The sequence below is a fragment of the Scyliorhinus canicula genome, chromosome 10, assembly GCF_902713615.1.
Source record: "Scyliorhinus canicula chromosome 10, sScyCan1.1, whole genome shotgun sequence".
Classification (NCBI taxonomy): Eukaryota; Metazoa; Chordata; class Chondrichthyes; order Carcharhiniformes; family Scyliorhinidae; genus Scyliorhinus; species Scyliorhinus canicula.
Window position 1 is genome coordinate 10,775,903 of NC_052155.1, and position 24,208 is coordinate 10,800,110.

Sequence of the window (24,208 nt, forward strand, 5' to 3'; positions counted from 1 at the left end):
AGCCCTAATTTGGGCAGCACGGTTGCTTCATAGCTCCAGGGTCCCAAGTTCAATTCCCGGCTTGGGTCACTGTCTGTGCGGAGTCTGCACGTTCTCCCCGTGTGTGCATGGGTTTCCTCCGAGTGCTCCCACAGTCCAAAGATGTGCAGGTTAGGGGGATTGGCCATGCGAAATTGCCCTTGGTGTCCAAAAATGGTTAGGTGGGGTTACTCGGTTACGGGGATAGGGTGGAGGTGTGGGCTTAAGTAGGGTTCTCTTTCCAAGGGCCGGTGCAGATTTGATGGGCTGAATGGCTTCCTTCTGCACTGTAAACTCTGAGTTCTACGAATCATGGGCGGAATTCTCCGACCCCCCGCAGGGTCGGGGAATCGCCTGGGGCCGGCGTAAATCCCACCTCCGCCGTGGCCGGAATTCTCCGCCACCCGGGAATCGGCGGGAGCGGGAATCGCGCCCCGCCGATCGGCGTGCCCCCCGCAGCGATTCTCCGGCCCGCGATGGGCCGAAGTCCCGCCGCTGACAGGCCTCTCCTGCCGGCGGGAATTGGAGCACCTCTGGTGCCAGTGGGATTGGCGGCACGAGCGGGCCCCCGGGGCGATCGGACCCCGGGGGGTGCCCCCACGGTGGCCAGGGCCGCAATCGGGGCCCACCGATCGGCGGGCGGGCCAGTGCCGTGGGGGCACTCTTTTTCTTCTGCCGCCGCCACGGCCTCCACCATGGCAGAGGCGGAAGAGACCCCCCCACTGCGCCTGCGCTGGTGGTAACGTCAGCGGCCGCTGACGCACCGGCGCATGCGCGGACCGGCGAAGGCCTTTCGGCCAGCCCTGACGCTGGGCGGTGGGCACCAAAGGCCGTTGGCGCCGGTTTTAGCGCCAGTCGGCGTGGCGGAAACCACTCTGGTGCGGCCTGGCCCCTAAAGGTGAGGAGAATTCCGCTCCTTTGTGGAGGCCCGATGCCGGAGTGGTTGGCACCACTCCGCTACGCCGGGACCCCCCCGCCCCGCCGGGTAGAGGAGAATCCCGGCCCATATTTCCTTCAACCATGCTAGGAGGTAGAGGATCACTGCATTTTTGTCATACCAATAAAAGCGCTGCTCACAATCATAGAATTATACAACACAGAAGGGAGGCTATTCTGCCCACTGGCCCTGTGACAGTTCTTTGGAATTATTCTCGCTCCTTTGCTCTTCCCTCATAGCCTTGCACAGCAGTCAAATGAGTTAAGCTGAGGAAACTGAGTGCAAACCTGAGAGTTTAGTGAGCGGGGGAGTTTAAAGTGTTAATTTTGTTCTTAAAATCTAGTCTCGTCTGTAATTACCAGGAGGAGTCCAGATGGCTATGTTGCCTGCCCGGTGCCAGGGATTGGGACATCGGCTCAGGGCTGGAAAGGAACTTGCAGTGGGAGACCAACAGACATCGGAGCAGAAGTGGGCCATTCGGCCCATCGAGTCTACTCCACCATTTAATGAGATCGCGACTAATCTGGAGGAGGAGGATCCAGTTGTGGGCCACAAAGGTACCAAAGACATTGGCAGAACGAGGAACGGACTTTTGCATTGGGAGTTTGAGAAGCTAGACAATAAATTAAGCAGCAGGAACTCCAATGTTATAATCTCTGGATTATCACCTGAGCAAACTGACATGGGTTAGATAAAATCTGAGATGCGGCTACGTGGCACAAAGACAGGTGTTGGGATAAATGGGCTCTGGCACCAGTACTGGGGAAAGTGCAGGTTGTACCATTGGGAGGTCTACACCTGAACCACGTTGGGACTAGTGTTCTTGCAAACCATATAACTAGGGAATTAGAGAGAGCTTTGAAAGGTAAACGAGGAAAATAGTAAGATGGGAAATGAGGGTCAGAGTAGGGCAGGAAGGGATAGAGAGGAAATAAAATCTAAGAACGCACCAATAATAACAAAACTAAAGGCTTTGAATGCGCTGAGTATTCATAACAAAGTAAATGAATTGATAGAGCATACTGAAGGTAATAAATAAGATCTGATAGCCATTACAGAGACATGGCTGCAGGATGGCAAGGATCAGGGCCGGGATTCTCCCCTACCCGGCGGGGCGGGGGTTCCCGGCGGGATGGAGTGGGGTGAGCCACTCCGGCGTCGGGCCGCCCCAAAGGTGCGGAGAAGGGGCCAAGCCCTAACCTTGAGGGGCTAGGCCCGCACCGGAGTGGTTGGCGCCCCGCTGGCCGGCGGGAACGGCCTTTGGCGCCACGCCAGCCGGGGCCGAAGGGACTTCGCCGGCCGGCGGGAGTCCGCGCATGCGCTGGAGCGTCAGCGGCTGCTGACGTCATCCCCCGCGCATGCGCAGGGGAGGGGGTCACTTCGGCGTCCGCCATAGTGAAGGCTATGGCGAACGCGGAAGGAAAAGAGTGCCCCCCACGGCACAGGCCCGCCCGCCGATCGGTGGGCCCCGATCGCGGGCCAGGCCACCGTGGGGGCACCCCCCGGGGCCAGATCGCCCCGCGCCGCCCCCCCCCCCCCCCAGGACCCCGGAGCCCGCCCGCGCCGCCAGTCCCCCCGGTAAAGGAGGTGTTTTGATTCCCGCCGGCGGGACCGGCATTACAGCAGCGGGACTTCGGCCCATCGCGGGCCGGAGAATCACCGGGGGGGGCCCGCCGACTGGCGCGGCGCGATTCCCGCCCCCGCTGAATCTCTGGTGCCGGAGACTTCGGGAGACGGCGGGGGCGGGATTCACGCCGCCCACCCCCCGCCAATTCTCCGACCCGGCGGGGGGTTGGAGAATCCAGCACAAGGAGTTCGCAGATTGATATAAATAGGTTGAGTGAGTGGGCAAAAATCTGACAGATGGAGTTTAATGTGGGAAAATGTGAAGTTGTTCACTCTGACAGGAAACGTTAAACAAGAGTATTATGTAAACAGAGAATGGCTGCAGAGGGATCTAGATGTAGGCCGCTCTGCATGAGTCATAGAAAGTTAGTATGTACGGACAGCAAATAAGCAAGAAAGTTAATGGAATTCTGTCCTTTCTTACAAGAGGAATTTAACATAAAGGTCGGGATAAAAGCAAAATACTGCAGATACTGGAAATCTGAAATAAAAACAGAAAATGCTAGAAAAACCCAGCTGCTCTGGCAGCTTCTGTGGAGAGAGAGAGAAGCTGAGTTAACGCTTCAAGTCTGTATGAGTCTTCCTCAGAGCTGAGGGTAATACGGACTCAAATCATTAACTCTGTTTCTCTCTCAGCAATACAAGGCTTGGTGAGACGCCATCTTGAAAACTGTGTGTCGTTTTGGCCTCCTTATTTAAGGATGTAAAAGCTCTGGAGGTGGTGTGGTAGTATGACTAGAGGTACTACGGTACCCGGGAGTGTGAGCTACCATTGGTGGAGAAGGCTCGCTGCTCATTGGCCCAAGTGTTTGCATTTCATTGGTCGGAACTTTAAGGTAGCTCCGCCCAGTGAGGTGGGGTATAAGAATCCGTGTTTCCCAGCAGCCAACCTTCTTTCTGTACTCGAGCTGCTGGGGAAACATCTTGTTGATTAAAGCCTTCAATTCGGACTACTTCCTCCTTTCAGTAGTTATTGATCGCGCATCAGGTGGTTCAGAGGAGGTTTTACTAGATTAGTTGGAATGAGCGGGTTGTCTGATGAGGAAAGGCTGGGCAGACTGGGCTTGTTCACTCGAGGGGCCGAATGGCCGACTTCTGCCCCTAATTTATATGTTCGTATATACATTCGCCTCATGTTTTCCCCAAATGCCCTAAATCTCTGTCCTCGATTAAAATCCCGTCAGGATTTTGAACACATCAAAGCAAAAACCTCCCCTTAACCTTCTCTGCTCTAAGGAGGACAGACTCCTCATATTTTAAATTAGAAACCCTTCTCTTTCTCCTTCACGTAGCAAGTAGCTGCATAAGTTCAATTTTATTTAAAAATAAATTCAGAGCACCCAATTATTTTCTTTTTCCAATTAAGGGGCAATTGAGAGTGGCCAATCTAACTAAACTGCACATCTTTGGGTTGTGGGGGCGAAACCCACGCAGACACAAAGAGAATATGCAAACTCCATACAGACAGTGACCGGAGACTGGGATCGAACCCGGGTCCTCAGCGCGCACAAGTTCAATTTATCCTTAATTTTTGTTCCTCTAATTTAAAATTCTAGCAGTCATTGCATGCTACGTGGCAATCTGAGTGACAACCTTGCTTGGTTTGGTATTTAAACACACATTAGAAATATCTGGTCCTTAAATGCCTGGCAGCTTCCTCATTAGTTGCTGAGGTTATTAATTATGCATTGTGCATGAGTAACATAGTGGCTGACAGAATCTCCGTTTACGCTTGCTGCTGACACAAAGATCAGGCAGGTTCTGAATAACAGAACATGCGAGGCCACAGTGAGTTTTACAAATGAGTTACAGATACCCTGCGGTGACTTCAAATCCGTAATTTATCCTGAGGGATCGGCATACAGCTAGAAATATGTTCTCATGATAAAGACAGTCTTTTACCCGATTAATGCTTTGCAAACAATTTTGAGTTGTTGTTTTGGGGGGGGGGGGGGGGGTGGTATGGACATGTCCATTGGAAACTTCAAAACTCAGTTCATAGATTTTTGTCATATTTTTTGTTTGACACGGTGGGCTGAAGGGCCTTTTTCTGTGCTGTGAAACTCTATGTTAGGGGATATGGGACAGCCTAGGATTGGATTGGATTGGATTTGTTTATTGTCACCTGTACCGAGGTACAGTGAAAAGTATTTTTCTGCAAGCAGCTCAACAGATCATTCAGTACATTGGAAGAAAGGGAATTGAACAGAATTCAAGAAAGTACATGAGAATACATAATAGGGCTACACAATATATACAATGTAACTACATAAGCATTGGCATCGGATGAAGCAGACAGGGTGTAGTATTAATGAGGACAGTCCATAAAAGGGTCGTTTAGGAGTCTGGTGACAGTGGGGAAGAAGCTGTTTTTGAGTCTGTTCGTCCGTTGTTCTCAGACTTCTGAATCTCCTGCCCGATGGAAGAAGTTGGAAAAGTGAGTAAGCCGGGTGGGAGGGATCCTTGATTATGCTGCCTGCTTTCCCCCGGCAGCGGGAGGTGTAGATGGAATCGATGGATGGGAGGCAGGTTCGTGTGATGGACTGGGCGGTATTCACGACTCTCTGAAGTTCCTTGCGGTCCTGGGCCGAGCAGTTGCCATACCAGGCTGTGATGCAGCCCGAGAGGATGCTCTCTATAGTGCATCTGTAAAAGTTGGTAAGGGTTAATGTGGACATGCCAAATTTCCTTAGTTTCCTGAGGAAGTAAAGGCGCTGTTGTGCTTTCTTGGTGATAGCGTCGACATGAGTGGACCAGGATAGATTTTTGGTGATGTGCACCCCTAGGAATTTGAAGCTGCTCACCATCTCTACCTCAGCTCCGTTGATGCTGACAGGGGTGTGTACAGTACTATGCTTCCTGAAGTCGATGACCAGCTCTTTAGTTTGCTGGCATTAAGGGAGAGATTGTTGTCATTGCACCACTCCACTAGGTTCTCTATCTCCCTCCTGTATTCAGACTCGTCGTTGTTCGAGATCCGGCCCACTATGGTCGTATCGTCAGCAAACTTGTAGATGGAGTTGGAACCAAGTTTTGCCATGCAGTCGTGTGTGTACAGGGAGTAGAGTACGCAGCCTTGCGGGGCACCGGTGTTGAGGACTATTATGGAGGAGGTGTTGGTGTTCATTCTTACTGACTGTGGTCTGTTGGTCAGAAAGTCAAGGATCCAGTTGCAGAGTGGAGAGCCAAGTCCTAAGTTTTGGAGCTTTGATATGAGCTTGGCTGGGATTATGGTGTTGAAGGCGGAGCTGTAGTCAATAAATAGCAGTCTGATGTAGGAGTCCTTGTTTTCGAGATGCTCTAGGGATGAGTGTAAGGCCAGGGAAATGGCATCTGATGTGGACCGGTTGCGACGGTATGCGAATTGAAGTAATTGAAATAGGGTAAGTGGAGTTCAGATGCAGATCATTCAGGCTCTAAGTCAATGGAATAACAGGCTCGAGGGGCCGAGTGGGCCACTCCTGTTCCGATGAGGCTGCAATATTTCGGGAATATCACTAAGGGACTGCGGCACGATAGCACGGTGGTTAGCAGTGTTGGTTCCCAGCACCAGGGTCCCAGGTTCGATTCCCGGCTTGGGTCACTGTCTGTGCGAAGTCTGCACGTTCTCCAAGTGTCTGCGTGGGTTTCCTCCGGGTGCTCCGGTTTCCTCTCACAAGTCCCGAAAGACGTGCTTGTTAGGCAAATTGGACATTCTGAATTCTCCCTGTGTGTACCCGAACAGGCGCCGGAATGTGGCGACTAGGGGCTTTTCACAGTAACTTCATTGCAGAGTTAATGTAAGCCTACTTGTGACAATAATAAAGATTATTATTGTTATATCTCACAACATGTTTGGAATGGACTGAAATGCATTAGTCCAGCATAAATATGTGTCCATTTCCTTTTCCTCAGAGGGGTGGGTGGGTAGGAGGGGGCATTTGAACAAAGTTCCTTTCTTAATAAAGTGAATAAAAATATGATTCTGAGGTGGTTGCACCACATCCTCACCCAGCACCAGTCTGGGAGGTTATGTGATTCTCCAGTAGCAGCAGGATTGAGACGTACGTTATCATACCTGCTATGATGGCACTCGTTGTAAAAAAAACAAAGTTGATTGGCACCACCTCTGTCGCGTTGTAGAGCCTCATTGCTTCATTCAAGAATCTGAAAAGAAAACATCATTGTCGGCCATGAGTAGCAATCTCTAAATTCAGCCCACACAATCCAAACACCTTTTCATGCAATGTTTGAGAGCTCTAACGCACAGTAAAGAGGAGCAGACTTTCATTTATACAACAACCTCCTTTACAATCAATTAAATATTTTTGAAGTGTAGTCGCACAATTGTAATGTAGGAAATGCAGCAGAAACATTTTATACACAGCAAAGTCTCGGCAACGGCACAGAGATAATTCCCTGCCCGGCGGGGCGGGGGTCCCGGCGTGTCGGAGTGGCGTGAACCACTCCGGTGTCGGGCCGCCCCAAAGGTCCGGAATTCTCCGCACCTTTAGGGGTCAAGCCCACACATTGAGGGGATAGGCCCGCGCCGTTGTGGTTCCCACTCCGCCGGCTGGCGTGAACAGCCTTTGGCGCCACCGCCAGTCGGGGCCGAAAGGACTTCGCCGGCCGGCGTAAGTCCGCGCACGCGCCGGAGCGTCAGCGGCTGCTGACGTCATATTGGCACATGCACAGGGGAGGGGGTCTTGGCGAAGGCGGAAGAAAAAGGAGTGACCGCACGGCACAGGCCCGCCCGCCGATCGGTGGGCCCTGATCGCGGGCCAGGCTACCGTGGGGGCACCCCCCCGGGGGTCAGATCGCCCCGCGCCTCCCCCCAGGACCCCGGCGCCCGCCCGCGCTGCCAATCCCGCCGGTAAGAGAGGTGGTTTAATCCACGCCAGCCGAAGAGGCTCGTCAGCGGCGGGACTTTGGCCCATCGCGGGCCGGAGAATCGCCGTGGGGGGCCCGCCGATCGGCGCGGCGCGATTCCCGCCCCTGCCATGTCCACACTAATCTTACCAACTTTTACAGATTCACCATAGAAAGCATCCTATCTGGCTGCATCACAGCCTGGTATGGCAACTGCTCGGCCCAGGACCGCAAGAAACTTGAGTCTTGAACACCACCCAGTCCATTACACAAACCTGCCTCCCATCCATTGATTCCATCTACACCTCCCGCTGCCTGGGGAAAGCGGGCAGCATAATCAAAGATCCCTCCCACCCGGCTTACTCACTCTTCCAACTCCAAAAGTCTGAAAACACGCACGAACAGACTCAAAAAACAGCTTCTTCCCCACTGTCACCAGACTCCTAAATGACCCTATTATGGACTGACTTGATTAACACTGCACCCTAAATGCTTCAGTCGGTGCCGGTACTTATGTAGTTACATTATATACCTTGTGTTGCCCTATTATGTATTTTCTTTTTATTTTATTTTATTTTCATGTACTTAATGATCTGTTTGAGCTGCTCGCAGAAAAATACTTTTCACTGTACCTCGGTACACGTGACAATAAACAAATTCAATCCAATCCATACCGCACCCCCTCCGCAATTTGGAATTTCCCCCTCACTGTTGTGACATCACGCCGGCAAAGTTTACAACTGATTTTGCAAAACATGAACCAGGCAAAGGGAACCCCCTGGGAGCACACAGGTATGTATGGCCCTCTGAGGGCGAGGAAGATACTCGGGCAGTACCCTTGCCATGACCCCTGACACACTGGCATTGTCATCTGGCAGGGAATCCTTTGTGAAGTTCCATCGAGGGGTAGCTTTCTCTTATTGATTGCGGGGGAGGAGGGGGTAATTCTCCTTATCTTATCTGTGGGCAGGCGGGGGGGGGGGGATTCTCCTTATCTGTGGGCAGGCGGGGGGGGGGGGGGATTCTCCTTATCTGTGGGCAGGCGGGAGGGGGGGGGATTTTTCTTTAAGGGTGCCCTGATCCCTGTAGAGCTGGCATAAAATACAAGAGCGGGGATGTATTTCTGAGGCTGTATAAGGCTCTGGTCAGACCCCATTTGGAGTATTGTGAGCAGTTTATTAATAATAATAATAATAATAATCACTTATTGTCACAAGTAGGCTTCAATGAAATTACTGTGAAAAGCCCCTAGTCGCTACAGTCCGGCGCCTGTTCGGGGAGGCCGGTACGGGAATTGAACCCGCACTGCTGGCATTGTTCTGCATTACAAGCCAGCTGTTTAGCTCACTGTGCTAAACCAGCCCCATAGTTTGGCCCCTATCTGAGGAAAGATGCGCTGACCTTAGAAAGGGTCCAGAGGAGGTTCACAAGAATGATCCCAGGAGGTAAGGGCTTGTTGTATGAGGAGCGGTTGGGGACTCTGGGTCTGTACCTGATGGAGTTTAGAAGGATGAGGGGAGATCTCAAGTGAAACTTACAGAATACTGATTGGCCTGGATAGAGTGAACGTGAAGAAGATGTTTCCTCTGGTAGGAGAGTCCGGAACCCGAGGGCACAGCCTCAGCCTGAAGGGACGAACCTTTAAAACTGAGGTGAGGAGGAATTTCCTCAGCCAGAGGGTGGTGAATCCTAAAGCTGTGGAGGCCAAATCACTGAGTGTCTTTAAGACAGAGATAGATAGGTTCTTGATTAATAAGGGGATCAGGGGTTGCAGGAGAATGGGGACGAGAAACAGACCAGCCATGATTGAATGGTGGAGCAGACTTGATGGGGTGAATGGCCTAGTTCTGCTCCTGTGTCTTACGGTTTTATGGCATTGCTGCATGTGGGTCTCCTCACCTCAGCCAGCTCTACACATAATGGAAAATTCTGCCCGCTGAATCCACTTCATCGAAACCTTTCATAGTTCTCTATTAGGTCACCCCTCAGATTTAATATTTCCAAGAGAGAATTTCCTGATTGATCTATCCGTATGTTTCAGCCATCATGTTTGCAAATCTTCTCAGGAACTCCGACCGGCGGGAGCGACCATGAAATTCTCCCCTCTGGGTCTTTGCCCCACGTTATTCTGTCCTATCCTAACATGCTCTGGTTTTGTGTGTGTGTGTGTGTGTGTGTTTTATTCTTGAGGTGTGGGCGTTGTTGGCTGAGCCAACATTTGTTGCCCATCTCTAATTGCCCTTGGATTGCGTGGCGAGTTCACTTAAGAGTCAACCACATTATAGTGGAGCAGGAGATAAAAGATGCGACTGGGAGGATGCAGTCGGGGAAGGGCCGAATGGGTTTCCGGTGGAACATTATAAAAAAAATTCAAGGATACGCTGGCACCCCTGATGGTGGGGATGTCTGAAGAGGCGATAGGGAAGGCAGCTGCAAACCAACCCCCAAGAAACAGGTGGACCCGAGGGAGGAGCAGTGCTCCGAAAGCTCGTGTTTGAAACAGACCTGTTGGACTCTAACCTGGTGTTGTAAGACTTCTTACTGTGCTCACCCCAATCCAACGCCGGCATCTCCACATCCTGGCTTCCTATACAACAGTGGCTACATTTCTAAAGCACCTCGCTGGTTGTCAAGTGCCTTGGGACATCCTGAGATCGGAAAAGGTGCTATTTAAATGCAATTCATTCCTTCCTTCTCAAACTGAAAGAACTTACTGTACTTGGAAAATACAAGATGCGATCATAATAACAAGCATCAGGTAGAATATGGGATACTGGAACTGAAGCTGCCCCTTAATAGAGCTCGTTATCATCCCGGACACGGCCTTTACAGAGATCACGGTCAGCGAGGCTGTAAGCAACACAACAAGGATTATTATACTTCTTCGGCAAAAGTCAAACAGGAACAAAGAACCAGGCTGGAGTACTATGTACAGGTTTGGTCTCCATACCGAAGGGAGGAGATGCTGGGAACAAACATAGAACATGCTTGACTTCAAAGGGGTGCAAAGAAGGCTCACTAGATTGATTTAGGGGATGAGGACGTTGTCCAAAGATGAGAGGCTGAATTTAGAGACTGAATTTAGAAGAAAGAAAGAGAGGTGATCTCATTGAAAGCAACGGTAGCACAGTGGTTAGCACAGTTGCTTCACAGATCCTGGGTCCCAGGTTCGATTCCCGGCTTGGGTTATGTCTGCGCGGAGTCTGCACGTTCTCCCCGTGTCTGCGTGGGTTTCCTCCGGGTGCTCCGTTTTCCTCCCACAGTCCAAAGATGTGCAGGTGAGGTGGATTGGCCATGCTAAACTTCCCCTAGTGTCCAAAAAGGTTAGGTGGGGTTATGGAGATTGGGTGGAGGTATGGGCTTGGGTAGGGTGCTCTTTCCATCAAGTCTGCATGGAGGTATAGGCTTGGGTAGGGTGCCTGGAAAGAGCCCCCCACCCAAGCCCATACCTCCGTGCAGACTTGATGGGCTGAATGGCCTTCTTCTGCATTGTAAATTCTATGATTCTATGAAACACGGAAGATTCTGAGAGGGTTTGGCAGGGTAGACGCTCTGTGAGGCCTAGACCCCTGGCCTCAGAGTCTAGAACAAGGAGGCAGGGTCTCAGGATAAGGGGTCGGCCTTTTTGGATTGAGGTGAGGAGAAACCTCTTCACTCAGAGGATGGCGAATCCTTGGATTTGTGAGTGCTAGCTCGCTGCAGAAGAGGACGGGTCAACAGCGCCCGAAGATGAATGACCTCCTTCACGCAGCCAGGGTACATCTGCCTCCTAATGTCTCCCGCTGCACCCCTTCCCACACTCTTCAACCGCCACGGTGATCTCTCTCCCAGACACCTCACGGATTCATAACACTTCTCATGGTGCCCACCCACCCCCACTCCCCATGGTCCCGTCCCCCCCCCCCCCCACACCTCCAGCAGATAATCTGTCCTTCACATCTCCACTCCCACCCACCTCCCCCCTCCCATGCCAGACTTCATCACCATCCAACCTGGTAGGACTCCCGCCTCCACTCTCCCCGTCTGCGGCATTGCAGGAGAAACTCGAGCACCAACGGCGAGAGCGGGCGCAGCCTGGTTAGAGTCATACCTGAGCTGAGTAGCCGAAAACCTTTTGAGGAGAGAACCCCTGGGTGGGGAGCAGGACCGTACCTGTACAGAGGGTGAGGCGAGGGCAGCGACAAAAGTGAGAACCATCAAGACATGCAGCCATGGTGCAAGCCTCACATGAGTTAACTTCCTCCCATCAGTCAGCCCCTGTGATACACTAATGCCGTCTCGCTTCCCTTCCAGGTCAATCAGTCACCAGCTCGGAGCATCCTCGGAGAAAAGCATCGAGAAGCCATCACAGATGTCACCCTCCAACCCTACTGGCTGAGGTGATCCATGAAGGCCCCGCCTTCTCAACCTTGCCCCTCGCCTGAGGTGTGGTGATCCTCAGGTTGAATCACCACCAGTCAGCTCTCCCCCCTCAAAGGGGAAAGCAGCCTGTGGTCGTCTGTTACTATGGCAACGCTATTTATTGTACTCCCAGCGCAGATACACACAGCTCAGGGGAATTGACCAGTCGGCAGGCTTCTAGGTCACTGCCTGGGTGAGGCCCTCACAGCTGAAGATCCACAGCAGGCCGAAGAAGGAATGTCCCAGGGAACCGGCACTCGGAGGGGTAGCTGAGCCCCTGGTCATTGACGTACCCCTGGGTCCGGTTGTCCCAGAGGTGCTGGAACTGCAAAGGCAGAGCCGTGAGCATTAGACAGTATCTCACCTCAGACTGCCGGCTCGGCTGGAGAACATCCCATCGCCTTCCGTCCGAGGAAATGGTGCCGTCACTCCTAAACAAGGAGGCCAGGGCGGCGAGGGTGGCATCCGCAATGGAGATCTTGGCACCTGACCTGGCACTCCATGGTAGGGGTTTCCCGCTCCATGGTCTACCCCCTCTGGTGACTGCTAAATATCCAATGAAAAAGGGCAGAGGAGTTCTCCCCAGTGCTCTGGGCAATACTTACCCCTCAACCAACATCAGTGAAAACAGATGGTCTGATCATTATCAGGGTGCTGTTTGTGGGATCTTGCTCTGCATAACTTGATTGCCGAGATTCCGACATTCCACCAGTGGCTGTACTTCAAATGAAAAGTGATCAATTGCAATGTGAAGCAGGTGGGACGTCCTGAGGTTGTGAGTGGCGCTACAGAAATGCAAACCTTGTATTTCTTTCTGCATGGCTATTTTGATTAGCACGGTGAAAAAGTAACAACATTATTTTAAAAATTCAAAGGGACGTAGCGGGCGATGTTTCATATCTTGGGAGTTATGCAGAGATGACACTAGTTTCTCTATGTGTAAAAGGTTTTATCATAGATCATAGAATTTACAGTGCAGAAGCAGGCCATTCGGCCCATCGAGTCTGCACCAGCTCTTGGAAAGAGCACCCTACCCAAGGTCAACACCTCCACCCTATCCCCATAACCCAGTAACCCCACCTAACACTAAGGGCAATTTTGGGACACTAAGGGCAATTTAGCATGGCCAATCCACCTAACCTGCACATCTTTGGACTGCGGGAGGAAACCGGAGCACCCGGAGGAAACCCACGCACACACGGGGAGGATGTGCAGACTCCGCACAGACAGTGACCCAAGCCGGAATCGAACCTGGGACCCTGGAGCTGTGAAGGAATTGTGCGATCCACAAGGCTACCGTGAAGCCCTCAAATTTATTTACACTGCTTTTAAATGTCTACTTCATCCAATGGCTCTTGCATCCAGCTCTTTCCTCGTTTGCTTTTCTCGGAGCCCACGGGGCTTGAGCAATCAATTACACTGAACATCAATTGTAAACATTCACATATCAAACGCAGAACTGCTGGACCATTGAACACTACAGGTGGCCAAGCGCAGAGCTGTTTCAAGTTAGTATTATGCTTGTAATCCCCTGCACAGCAAATGTCCAAGCTGAGAAACGCTGCTCTGAGGCGGCACGTCCTCCTAGGTTGGGGGCAGCTTGGCAATTGCATACTCCTCGTTTCCTTAGTTACGGTCTGCAGTGTGTGGAAACTGGAGGCAGGGAAGGGGGTCTGTCCCATTCAAATGTTATTTTCCCCCATGTAAGGATGGAAAGAGTATTAAATGGCTATTCCCGGACGCATCAGCTCTTACCAAGTAATGAAGACATCAGCAGTAGGATCACTATGTGTTTCATTCCTCTTTTCTTGTAGAGGTACAGAAAAATAACAAACAATACGAATTCTAACGCCTGTACAAAAGCAGAAACAAGGTGTGGTTATTATGCTGTACAGCTGAAATCCACCATAAACTTAGATAATTTGGCTTGTCCAAAAAAAACAAGAACATTCCCTCAAGACGCTGGGGCAAGAAGACTCGGTTTAGTGGGGCCATGTCCCGGGCCTAAAATACCTCCGATGCCATATTGGCTCAATCTTTAAAGCAACAAGGCCCCTTAAAAGGGAAGCAAGAGGAGAGTGGACTGGCAGGTCATAGGAATTAGGAGCAGAAGTAGGCCATTCAGCCCTTCGAGGCTGCTCCGCCATTCAATCAGATCATGGCTGATCTCTTCCTGGTCTCAAATCCACCACCCCACCTGTTCCCCATATCCCTTTAACCTGTTTTAAAATCAGAAATATATCTACCCCCTCTAGAAACCATTTAATGATTCTGACTCCACCGCACTATGGAGCAGCGAGTTCCACAAATTCATCACCCTCTGCGAGAAGTAGTTCCTCCTCATCTCAGTTTTAAATCTACCGCCTCTCAAACTATAACCGTGACCTCTGGTTCTAGATTGCCCCAAAAAGGGGGAACATTTGGTCTACATTCACTTTTTAAATCCCTTTTAGTATTTTATATACCTCGATCAGATCCCCTCTCATCCTTCTAAACTCCAGCGAGTATAAATCCAAACTGTTCAATATCTGCTCATACGTCAATCCCTTCATCCCTGGAATCAATCTGGTGAACCTCGTCTGAACTGCCTCCACTGCCACCACATCCTTCCTCAAATATGGAGACCAAAATTGGCCACAATACTCCAGATGTGGCCTCACCAACACCCTATACATTTGCAACCATACGGATTTTGTTTATTGTCACGTGTACCGAGGTACAGTGAAAAGTATTTTTCTGCGAGCAGCTCAACAGATCATTAAGTACATGAAAAGAAAAGGAAATAAAAGAAAATACATAATAGGGCAACGCAAGGTATACAATGTAACTACATAAGCACCGGCATCGGGTGAAACATACAGGGTGTAGCGTTAATGAGGTCAGTCCATAAGAGGGTCGTTTAGGAGTCTGGTGATAGTGGGGAAGAAGCTGTTTTTGAGTCTGTTCGTGCGTGTTCTCAGACTTCTGTATCTCCTGCCCGATGGAAGAAGTTGGAAGAGTGAGTAAGCCGGGTGGGAGGGGTCTTTAATGATGACTTCTCTACTTTTATTCTCCAGTTCTTTTGCAATAAACGGCAACATTCCATTTGCTTTTCTTATTACATTTTGTACCTGCATGGAGACTTTTTGCGGTTTATCAACAACGGCACCTAGATCCCTCTGCCCAGACACATATTGAATCTGCTTTCCATTTAGATAATAATTTGCTTGACTATTTTTTTCGTCCAAAATGGATAACTTCACACTTATCCACAGGGTGGCGCGGTAGCACAGTGGTTAGCACTGTTGCCTCATAGCGCCAGGGACCCTGGTTTGATTCCCGGCTTGGGTCACTGTGCAGAGTCTGTATGCTCGCCCCGTGTCGGCGTGGGTTTCCTCCGGGTGCTCCGGTTTCCTCCCACAAGTCCCGAAAGACGTGCTTGTTTGGTGAATTGGACATTCTGAATTCTCCCTCAGTGTACCTGAACAGGTGCTGGAGTGTGACACTAATAAAGATTATTATTATTATTAAACTCCATCTGCCAAATTTGGCCCAATCTCCTAGCCTATCTATATCCATCTGTAAAATGTGTATCTCCTCTTCACTGCCTGCTTTCCCACCTATTTTAGTATCATCCGCAAATTTTGCTGTGTTACCCTCTGTCCTGATTACATATCATTTATATCGATTGTAAACAGTTGAGGCCCGAGGACTGACCCCTGCGGCACCCCCCTAGTTACAGTTAGCCAGCCAGAGAAGGAGCCATTTAGCCTGATCCTCTGCTTTCTGCCAGTCAGCCAATCCTCAATCCAAGACAGAGAGAGAGAGAGTGAGATAGGGCGACAGAGAGAGAGAAAGGTCGACAGAGAGAGAGAGAGACAGGGCGAGAGAGAGAGAGAGAGAGAGAGAGAGAGAGAGAGAGAGGAGCGACAGAGAGACAGAGACAGGGCGACAGAGAGAGAGACAGGGCGAGAGAGAGAGAGAGAGAGAGAGAGACATGGCGACAGAGTGAGAGAGAGAGAGACAGGGCGAGAGAGAGACAGGGCGACAGAGAGAGAGAGAGAGACAGGGCGAGAGAGAGAGAGAGAGAGCGACAGAGAGACAGAGAGAGAGAGAGAGAGAGAGAGAGCGACAGAGAGACAGAGACAGGGCGAGAGAGAGAGAGAGAGAGAGAGAGAGCGAGAGAGAGACAGGGCGACAGAGTGAGAGAGAGAGAGACAGGGCGAGAGAGAGACAGGGCGACAGAGAGAGAGAGTGAGACAGGGCGAGAGAGAGACAGGGCGACAGAGAGAAAGAGAGGGCGACAGAGAGAGAGAGACAGGGTGAGAGAGAGTGAGACAGGGTGAGAGAGGGAGAGTGACAGGGCGATAAAGAGAGAGAGGCAGGGTGACAGAGAGACAGAGCGAGAGAGAGAGGGCAACACAGAGAGAGAGGGCGTCAGAGAGAGAGAGATAAGGCGACAGAGTGAGAGAGATAGGGTGACAGAGAGGAAGGATGTGGAAGCATTGGAAAGGATGCAAAGGAGATTTACCAGGATGTTGCCTGGTTTGAAGGATAGGTCTTATGAGGAAAGGTTGAGGGAGCTAGGGCTTTTCTCTTTGGAGCGGAGGAGGATGAGAGGCGACTTTATAGAGGTTTATAAGATGATGAGGGGGATAGATAGAGTGGACGTTCAGAGACTATTTCCTCGGGTGGATGTAGCTGTCACAAGGGGGCATAACAATAAGATTCAGGGTGGGAGATATAGGAGGGATATCAGAGGTAGGTTCTTTACTCAGAGAGTGGTTAGGGTGTGAAATGGACTGCCCGCTGTGATAGTGGAGTCGGACACTTTAGGAACTTTCAAACGGTTACTGGATGGGCACATGGAGCACACCAGAATGACAGGTATTGTGATAGCTTGACCTTGGTTTCGGACAATGCTCGGCACAACATCGAGGGCCGAAGGGCCTGTTCTGTGCTTTACTGTTCTATGTTCTAATCTAGTACTCTTCCCGCAACGTCCTGCGATCTCCTCTTCTGAATAGGTCTATTATGCGGCACCTTATCAAACGCCTTCTGGAATTCTACATATACCACATCCACAGGTTCCCCATTATCAACCTTGCTGGTTACATCCTCAAAGAACTCAAGCAAGTTTGTCAAGCATGACTCACCCTTCATAAAACCATGCTGACAATGGCCGATTGAGCTTTGTCTTTCCAAATGTTCAGTCACATCCTCCTTAATGATTGATTCCAGCAACTTCCACAACGCCGATGTCAAGCTACTGGTCTATAGTTTCCTACTTTTTGCCCCTCCCTTTTTAAATAGGGGCATCACATTAGCGTGTTTCCAACCCACCGGGACCTTTACAGAATTCAGGGAATTTTGAAATATCATAACCAATACTATCTCTGCAGCCACCCTCCTTTAGCACCCAAGGGTGCAGGCCATCATATCCCGTAGACTTATCTGCCTTTAGTCCCGTTTGTTTATTCAATACCTTCTCCCTAATGATGGTTATTGCACCAGTTCCTCTGCATTCACTGCAGTTCTTGGGAATTTTGTGTTATCCTCTACCGCGAAGACAGAGGCAAAATATTGGTTCAGTGCCTCCGTCATCTCTGCGTTCCCCATTATTACCTCAGTAGTGCACTGCCTCCAGGGAAAATCCTAGTCAGCCTCCGACAATAGGCCTTTAATCAGTTGAGTTAACTACCCACCATGTGTGGACGGATAGCCTAAGCCAACCCCCCCCCCCCCCCCCCCCCCCCCCCGCATCCCCTTCCTGAGGAAAATGGCCCAGGGATGGGATAGAGCCGGGAAACACGGATGCAGACCGGCAGTAGGAAATTCCGTGTCCTTCCAGATCAGGACTTTGAAACTCAGCCCATATGGGGCCCAAAGGTCATTCATTTCGATGTCTCTGCTTTAAGTAGATGATCAAACACGAATACAACAGAGGGTGTGTAAGACAGACTGGTTGGAATTATATTTTTATTGCTCTGGAAAGCCATAAACACACCTCATTCCGGAGTGCCTTACCAAGTAAACCAGAAACTGCCAACTGACAACATATTTGTGAATTTTGGCGGCTGTGACCTCCTGCTGGACGTTAATAGCGAAGGTCACCAGAAGATACGTCCCCAGTACGGCCAGCGATCCACCTACAGGAAAAGCAAAAAAACAGAGCAGTTTTATCCCAGTCCTGGCTTCGGCCAGAAGCTCATTTCAGAAATACAGTCCAAACAGAATATTTTTTTTCCTGAATCACGGCCCAAATGGATCCCGTCACAATTAATCCTGAAGTTCCCAATGCTCAATGATGAGCACTGACTTGCTAGACAGCGAGTTTCTTCATCGATATTTCCACGAGGTCACACAAGTGGTGTGTAGTCAATTCAACTGATTAAAAGCCTGGGGCCTATTGTCGGAGGCTGACTGGGATTTTCCATTTGGTCTCTAGGTTCCCAGAGGCCATGGGGAACAGGGTGGTGAGTATATATTGTGATATACAATTCTCTGGGATAGGACTGAGATCCATAGAATCCCTACGGTACAGAAGGAGGCCATTTGGCCCATCAAATCTGCTCTGACCCTACGAAAGAGCACTCCACCCAGGCCCACTTCTCTACCCTCTGTCCGTAACCCCGAGCATTGATCATGCCCAATCCATCCAAGAAGAGGGAAGACCGAGGGGAGGGGAGCTGGACCCTGACAAGACTGGATAGAAGCTCACAAAAAAAAGGGTCAAATGGATACCACATTGTTTACTGGTGGTATACATTTGACCCTTTTTTTGTGAGCTTCTATCCAGCCTTGTTGGGGTCCACCTCCCCTCCCCTCGGTCTTCCCTCTGCCTTCCATTGTCCGCTTTCTTCATCTACTTCCTTGCCCCTCTGCCTGCCATTGTGAGCCCTCGTCATCCACCTCCACCCCTCCTTGCACAACCTTCCTTCCACAATTGCCCCCTTGTCTTTGATTGGCCACGCCCCTCCTCCCCTCGCTCTCCCCCCCCCCGGTCGAACCTTGGTTGCGGTGGCTGCCTGAGTACCACAGCACAGAGCTGTCCAGATAGACATTGGTATGTGGCACCAAGGGTAGGGGACCCCTGTACTCCCCAACCCCAGGCACAGTCTGAACTGAGACAGTGGCACAGGAGGGCCCATGGCCCTAGCGGCAGGGTGCTGTCCATGAAGACCAGCTCGGCTTGGAGATGGAGGGCAGGAACCAGCCTGCTCCGGCAGAGAGGTGAACACAGCACAGTTTCACTCCGCTCACAGTCTCTTGCTAACTGAGGACTGTCATGATATGCAGATAATGATATACAGACAGGCACAGACAGGCAGCTAATGAACACAGAGAACAGGACATGACCAATGAGCAGGCAGGACACTCAGGGGTGGTATTTCACTATAAAAGGCACGAGGCATTCACACTCCACCTCTTTCCACTGATGAACATCTACAGAGTGAGTCAGGGTGTATGTACAGTATCACACCTCCAGCACGTGGCTAAGAGCTAATCTGGTTTAGTCAGGCAGAGTAACCACACTTAGGTTAGCAGAGAGTCAAACTCATAGAGAACTGTGCTAACTGTGCAACTGGTTCATTAATCAGATTGAACTAACTTCAAGGTCTGGAGTATCTTTTGGTTAAAGCTGCATCCCGTTGCAGCCTGTGTTATCCCAGAGTACATAACACAACAAGGACCGCCTTGTGCACGCCACTCTTTAGCAATCGGGGTTTGACGCCAACGTAATTTTCCGCTGATGTAATGCCAGATTGAAAGGCCTGATGGGACATTGGCAGGCAGCTATTTTAATGAGCATCATGAGATGCAAATGAATGAAAATGGGGTTTGTGCCACCTGCCAGCAGAAACATATTTACTGTAGCCGTTCGGAGATAGACATCTCTCCATCAGTTCCAGCACGGTAGCACAAGTGGATAGCACTGTGGCTTCACAGCGCCAGGGTCCCAGGTTCGATTCCCGGCTCGGGTCACTGTCTGTGCGGAGTCTGCACGTCCTCCCCATGTGTGCGTGGGTTTCTTCCGGGTGCTCCGGTTTGCTCCCACAGTCCAAAGACGTGCAGGTTAGGTGGATTGGCCGTGATCAATTGCCCTTAGTGCCCAAAAAGGTTGGGAGGGGTTATTGGGTTATGGGGATAGGGTGGAAGTGAGGGCTTAAATGGGTCAGTGCAGACTCGATGGGCCGAATGGCCTCCTGCTGCACTGTATGTTCTATGTAAAACAAAATATGTTGAATCTAGTCTGTTCACATCAAAAAACAAACATTTTCAGGCACCAAAACATCAGAACGAAACACTGTCACATCAAAAACACATGACTAAGATCAAGCGTACATGTGTGCGTGCTTATGTGAGTCCATCTGTGTGTGTATTCGTGTGTGACTGTGTAAGTGTGTATGTGTCCATGAGTGTGTCCATGTGTGCATTTGTGTATGTGTGTGTCCGTGTGTGCGTGTCCGCGTGTGTGCATGTCTGAGTCCATGTGCGTGTCTGAGTCCATGTGCGTGTCTGAGTCCATGTGCGTGTCTGAGTCCATGTGCGTGTCTGAGTCCATGTGCGTGTCTGAGTCCATGTGCGTGTCTGAGTCCATGTGCGTGTCTGAGTCCATGTGCGTGTCTGAGTCCATGTGCGTGTCTGAGTCCATGTGCGTGTCTGAGTCCATGTGCGTGTCTGAGTCCATGTGCGTGTCTGAGTCCATGTGCGTGTGTGTCATAATCCGGGCCTACCTCCGCAGGCTGAGATGTAGGCCGACCACAAGTGTGGTGATATGCATCACTGTAAATACACAAGGGGTTAATGTAGATACACAAGGGGTTAATGTAGATACACTGCGACTGAGTAAACACTAGAGGGAGCACCAGAGACATCATGACACACAGACATTCAACCAATAGGTCAGTAAGATAGGACATGACCAATGGGCAGTCAAGACACACCCAGAGGTGACACTACCACAAGGGGGCTACCCATATAAAAGGACAGGGCACACATGCTCTCTCTCTCTCCACATGCGACAGTCAGAGAGACAGGGGCAGATCAGGAAGCATCACACCCACCGCATGGCTTAGAGCAGACTGGTTAGTTAGATTGAGTTACTATAGTAAGATCAGCAGGAGAGTCGAACTCAAGGAGGAGAATTGTTAACTGTTCAATAAATGTGTTAAACCTATCTCCAAGTCTGAACCTTCCTTTGTCAGAGTACGCATCAAGGAAGCAGCTTATGCTACATGAAGAAGCATAACACAACAACAAGTACTTCTCTGGGGGGTGACAGCACAGCAATTGGTTATTTACCATTGCTTCCTCGGGTGATCTGTAACTTCCCAAGTGGCAGGCAGGAAGCAGTGACAATGACAGTGGGCTGTGGGGGGTGAGCGGAAGGAGGAGTGAAATTGTGATCAGGCAGAGAGGTGGCGTTGGACGGTCCCCTGTCTCAAAGGTCCGCCAATTCCCCAAAATCAGGTACGATTACACCTGTGTTAACTCTCTCGCTACCTCATCGTATCCATATGCAGCTGACAATAAACTATTGCCATTCTCTGCGCCTGTGATGTATAACTTGGAAAGTGCCACATTGCAGCGATCAGAAAAGATTTGGAAAAGAGAAGGCTTAGTGGAGATCTTTCGAATTATGGGTGGAGTGGACAAGATCAACGTGGAAGGAAATTTTCCTCCTGTGGGAGAACCTTAACCTGGGGATGAGAAATAAAGACAGTGAGGGAAATTTTCCAGCCGTTCCTGCCAACCGGATATTCCGGCCACCAGCGGCTCTCCCCTGCGGGTTCCCTGGGGCTCGACGGTGAGAGTGGCGGGGCCAGAAGGTGGCGGCACTGGCCAATGAGGAACCGCCTCCGCGGAGCACACCACGGCGGGGGCAGAAAATCCCACCCAGCGACTAATAAATCCAACAGGAAAACCAGGGGAAATCTCGTCATTCAAAAGAGGGCTACGATGTGGAACTTGCTGCCACAAGAGGCAGCGTGGTAGCACAGTGGTTCGCACAGTTGCTTTACAGCTCCAGGGTCCCGGGTTCGGTTCCCGGCTGGGTCACTGTCGGTGCGGAGTCTGCACGTTCTCCCCGTGTCTGCGTTGGTTTCCTCCGGATGCTCCGGTTTCCTCCCACAGCCCAAAGATGTGCGGGTAAGGTGGATTGGCCACAATAAATTGGCCTTAATGTCCAAAACAGGGGCCCAGCACGGCGCTGGAGCGGTTCGCGCTGCTCCAGCTGCCGACCCCGGCACGAACTGTGCGCCTCGGGATCCACGCATGCGCAGCGCCAACACGTGCATGCGCAGTGGCCTCCTTCAATGTGCCGGCCCCGGCGCAACATGGCACAGGATTACAGGGGCCAGCCCGTAGGAAAGGAGGCCGCCAGCCAGAGAGGCCGGCCCGCTGATCGTGGGACCCGATCGCGGGCCAGGCCACATCGGAGGCCCCACCGGGGTCGGACCCCCTCCCCCACCACAGGCCCCTCCGGGGTCGGACCCCCCCCCCCCCCAACGGGCCCCACCCGATCCTCCAACGGCGAGGTCCCGCCGGCTCAGAGCGGTTTAGAACGGCGCCGGCAGAACTCGGTTTTTTTTCTTACGGCCGCTCGGCCCATCCGGGCTGGAGAATTGGCAGGCTGGCCGCGTAGAGCGGCCCACGACCGGCTCCGCGCCAACCACACTGGCGCCGATGCCGCCGATTCTCCGCTCTGCGGAGATCGCTTGCCGGCGTCGGGGTGGCGTGGCGCGATTCACGCGGCCCGCCGGCGATTCTCCGACCCGGCGCGGGGTCAGAGAATCCCTCCACTGAGGTGGGGGAGTGGTGGTTATGTCACTGGATGAGTAATCCAGAGGCCCAGGGTATTGCACTGGGGATATGGGTTCAAATCCCATCACGGCAGCTGGCGAAATTTACATTTGATCAATAAATCTGGAGTATAAAGCTAGTCCCAGTAATAGTGAGCAGGAAATTACCATCGATTGTTAAAAAAACTCCATCTGGTTCACTAGTGTCCTTCAGGGAAGGAAATCTGCCGTCCTTACCTGGTCTGGCCTAATTGTGACTCCCGACTCACAACAATGTGTGGTTGACTCTTAACTGTCCCTCGGAAGTGGGCAAGCCACTCAGTTCAAGGGCAATTAGGGATGGGGGCATCAAAATGCTGGCCCACCCAGCAACACCCACATCATAGGAAAGACAATAAAGTGGGCTAGTTGGGTCGAATGGCCTGTGTCTGTGTCGTATATTCTGGATAGAATGAAAAATACTGCTTCCAGTTTGACCACTCAATAAGGCGAATGGGGCTGCTCAGGAACTCTGCTTGATTATATAAATGTTCTATTTTCAGACCATGGTCTGTCATACTGTAACCTTTATTTTTTATTTTAAACAGCTAATTATTTATTGTGTTTTAAGATAAGGGCCACCCGTGGAGTGAGAGAGAAAGGCCAGCCTGACATATACCAAGGGGTTGCCTGTGGTAATTCAGCATCAATGCTCAGTAATCAGCCAAGTGACTCAAACTAAAGGGTTATGTATTATGGAAGATATGACTTACCCAAGATATCAGAAGAACGCAGCTTCTCCTTTAGAAACGCCACTGAAATGGCTGCACTTGCTATAAATAAATAATAGTTCAGACGTTATTATAAAATGCTAATGTCAAAGTTCTGCATTAAAATGGTGATGGGCCCAGGTTCTGTGAATAACTTCTCATGTTACTGGAACACTTATTATATTCAGCAACTCCTTCGGCAGCACTTTCCAAACCCACGACCCCTACCATCCAGAAGGACAAGAGCAGCAGATACCTGGGAACCCCACCACCTGGAGGTTCCTCTCCATGTCATTCACCACCCTGACTTAGAAATATATCGTCATTCCTCCACTGTCACTGGGTCACCTGGAACTCCCTCCCTAGCAGCACCGTGGGTGTACCTACATCACATGGCGTGCAGCGGTTCAAGAAGGCGGCTCACCACCACCTTCTCATGGGCAATTAAAGATGGACAATAAATGCTACACTAGCCAGCGATGCCCACATCCCATAAATCAATTTTTAAAAATGGGCCTAGACCTCTAGATTACTAACATTAGAATCTACAGTGCAGAAGGAGGACATTCAACCCACTGAGGCTGCACTGGCCCTTGGAAACAGCACCTAACCTGAGCCTACACATCAACCCTAACCCCATAACCCCACCAAAGCTTTTTGGTCACTAAGAGGCAATTTAGCATGGCCAATCCACCTAACCTGCTCATCTTTTGGACTGTGGGAGGAAACCGGAGCACCCGGAGGAAACCCACGCAGACACGGGGAGGGCGTGCAGACTCCGCACAGACAGTGACCCAAGCCGGGAATCGAACCTGGGACCCTGGCGCTGTGAGGCAGCAGTGCTA

The 24,208-nt window shown here is 51.0% G+C and overlaps 1 protein-coding gene across 4 annotated transcripts in view; it reads right to left on the bottom strand.

Annotated features, from left to right (window-relative positions):
- LOC119972228 (NIPA-like protein 2) overlaps window positions 1-24,208 on the bottom strand; it is a 178,723-nt gene that overhangs the window by 22,455 nt on the left and 132,060 nt on the right. For all 4 annotated transcript variants that reach the window (XM_038808606.1, XM_038808607.1, XM_038808609.1 and 1 more), the window contains 5 exons: window positions 23,367-23,426; window positions 17,837-17,958; window positions 13,586-13,682; window positions 10,144-10,279; window positions 6,639-6,727 (listed from right to left, as the gene is read on the bottom strand). In XM_038808606.1, the coding sequence (XP_038664534.1) occupies window positions 6,639-6,727; window positions 10,144-10,279; window positions 13,586-13,682; window positions 17,837-17,958; window positions 23,367-23,426 (504 nt within the window). The remainder of the gene's footprint in view (window positions 1-6,638; window positions 6,728-10,143; window positions 10,280-13,585; window positions 13,683-17,836; window positions 17,959-23,366; window positions 23,427-24,208) is intronic.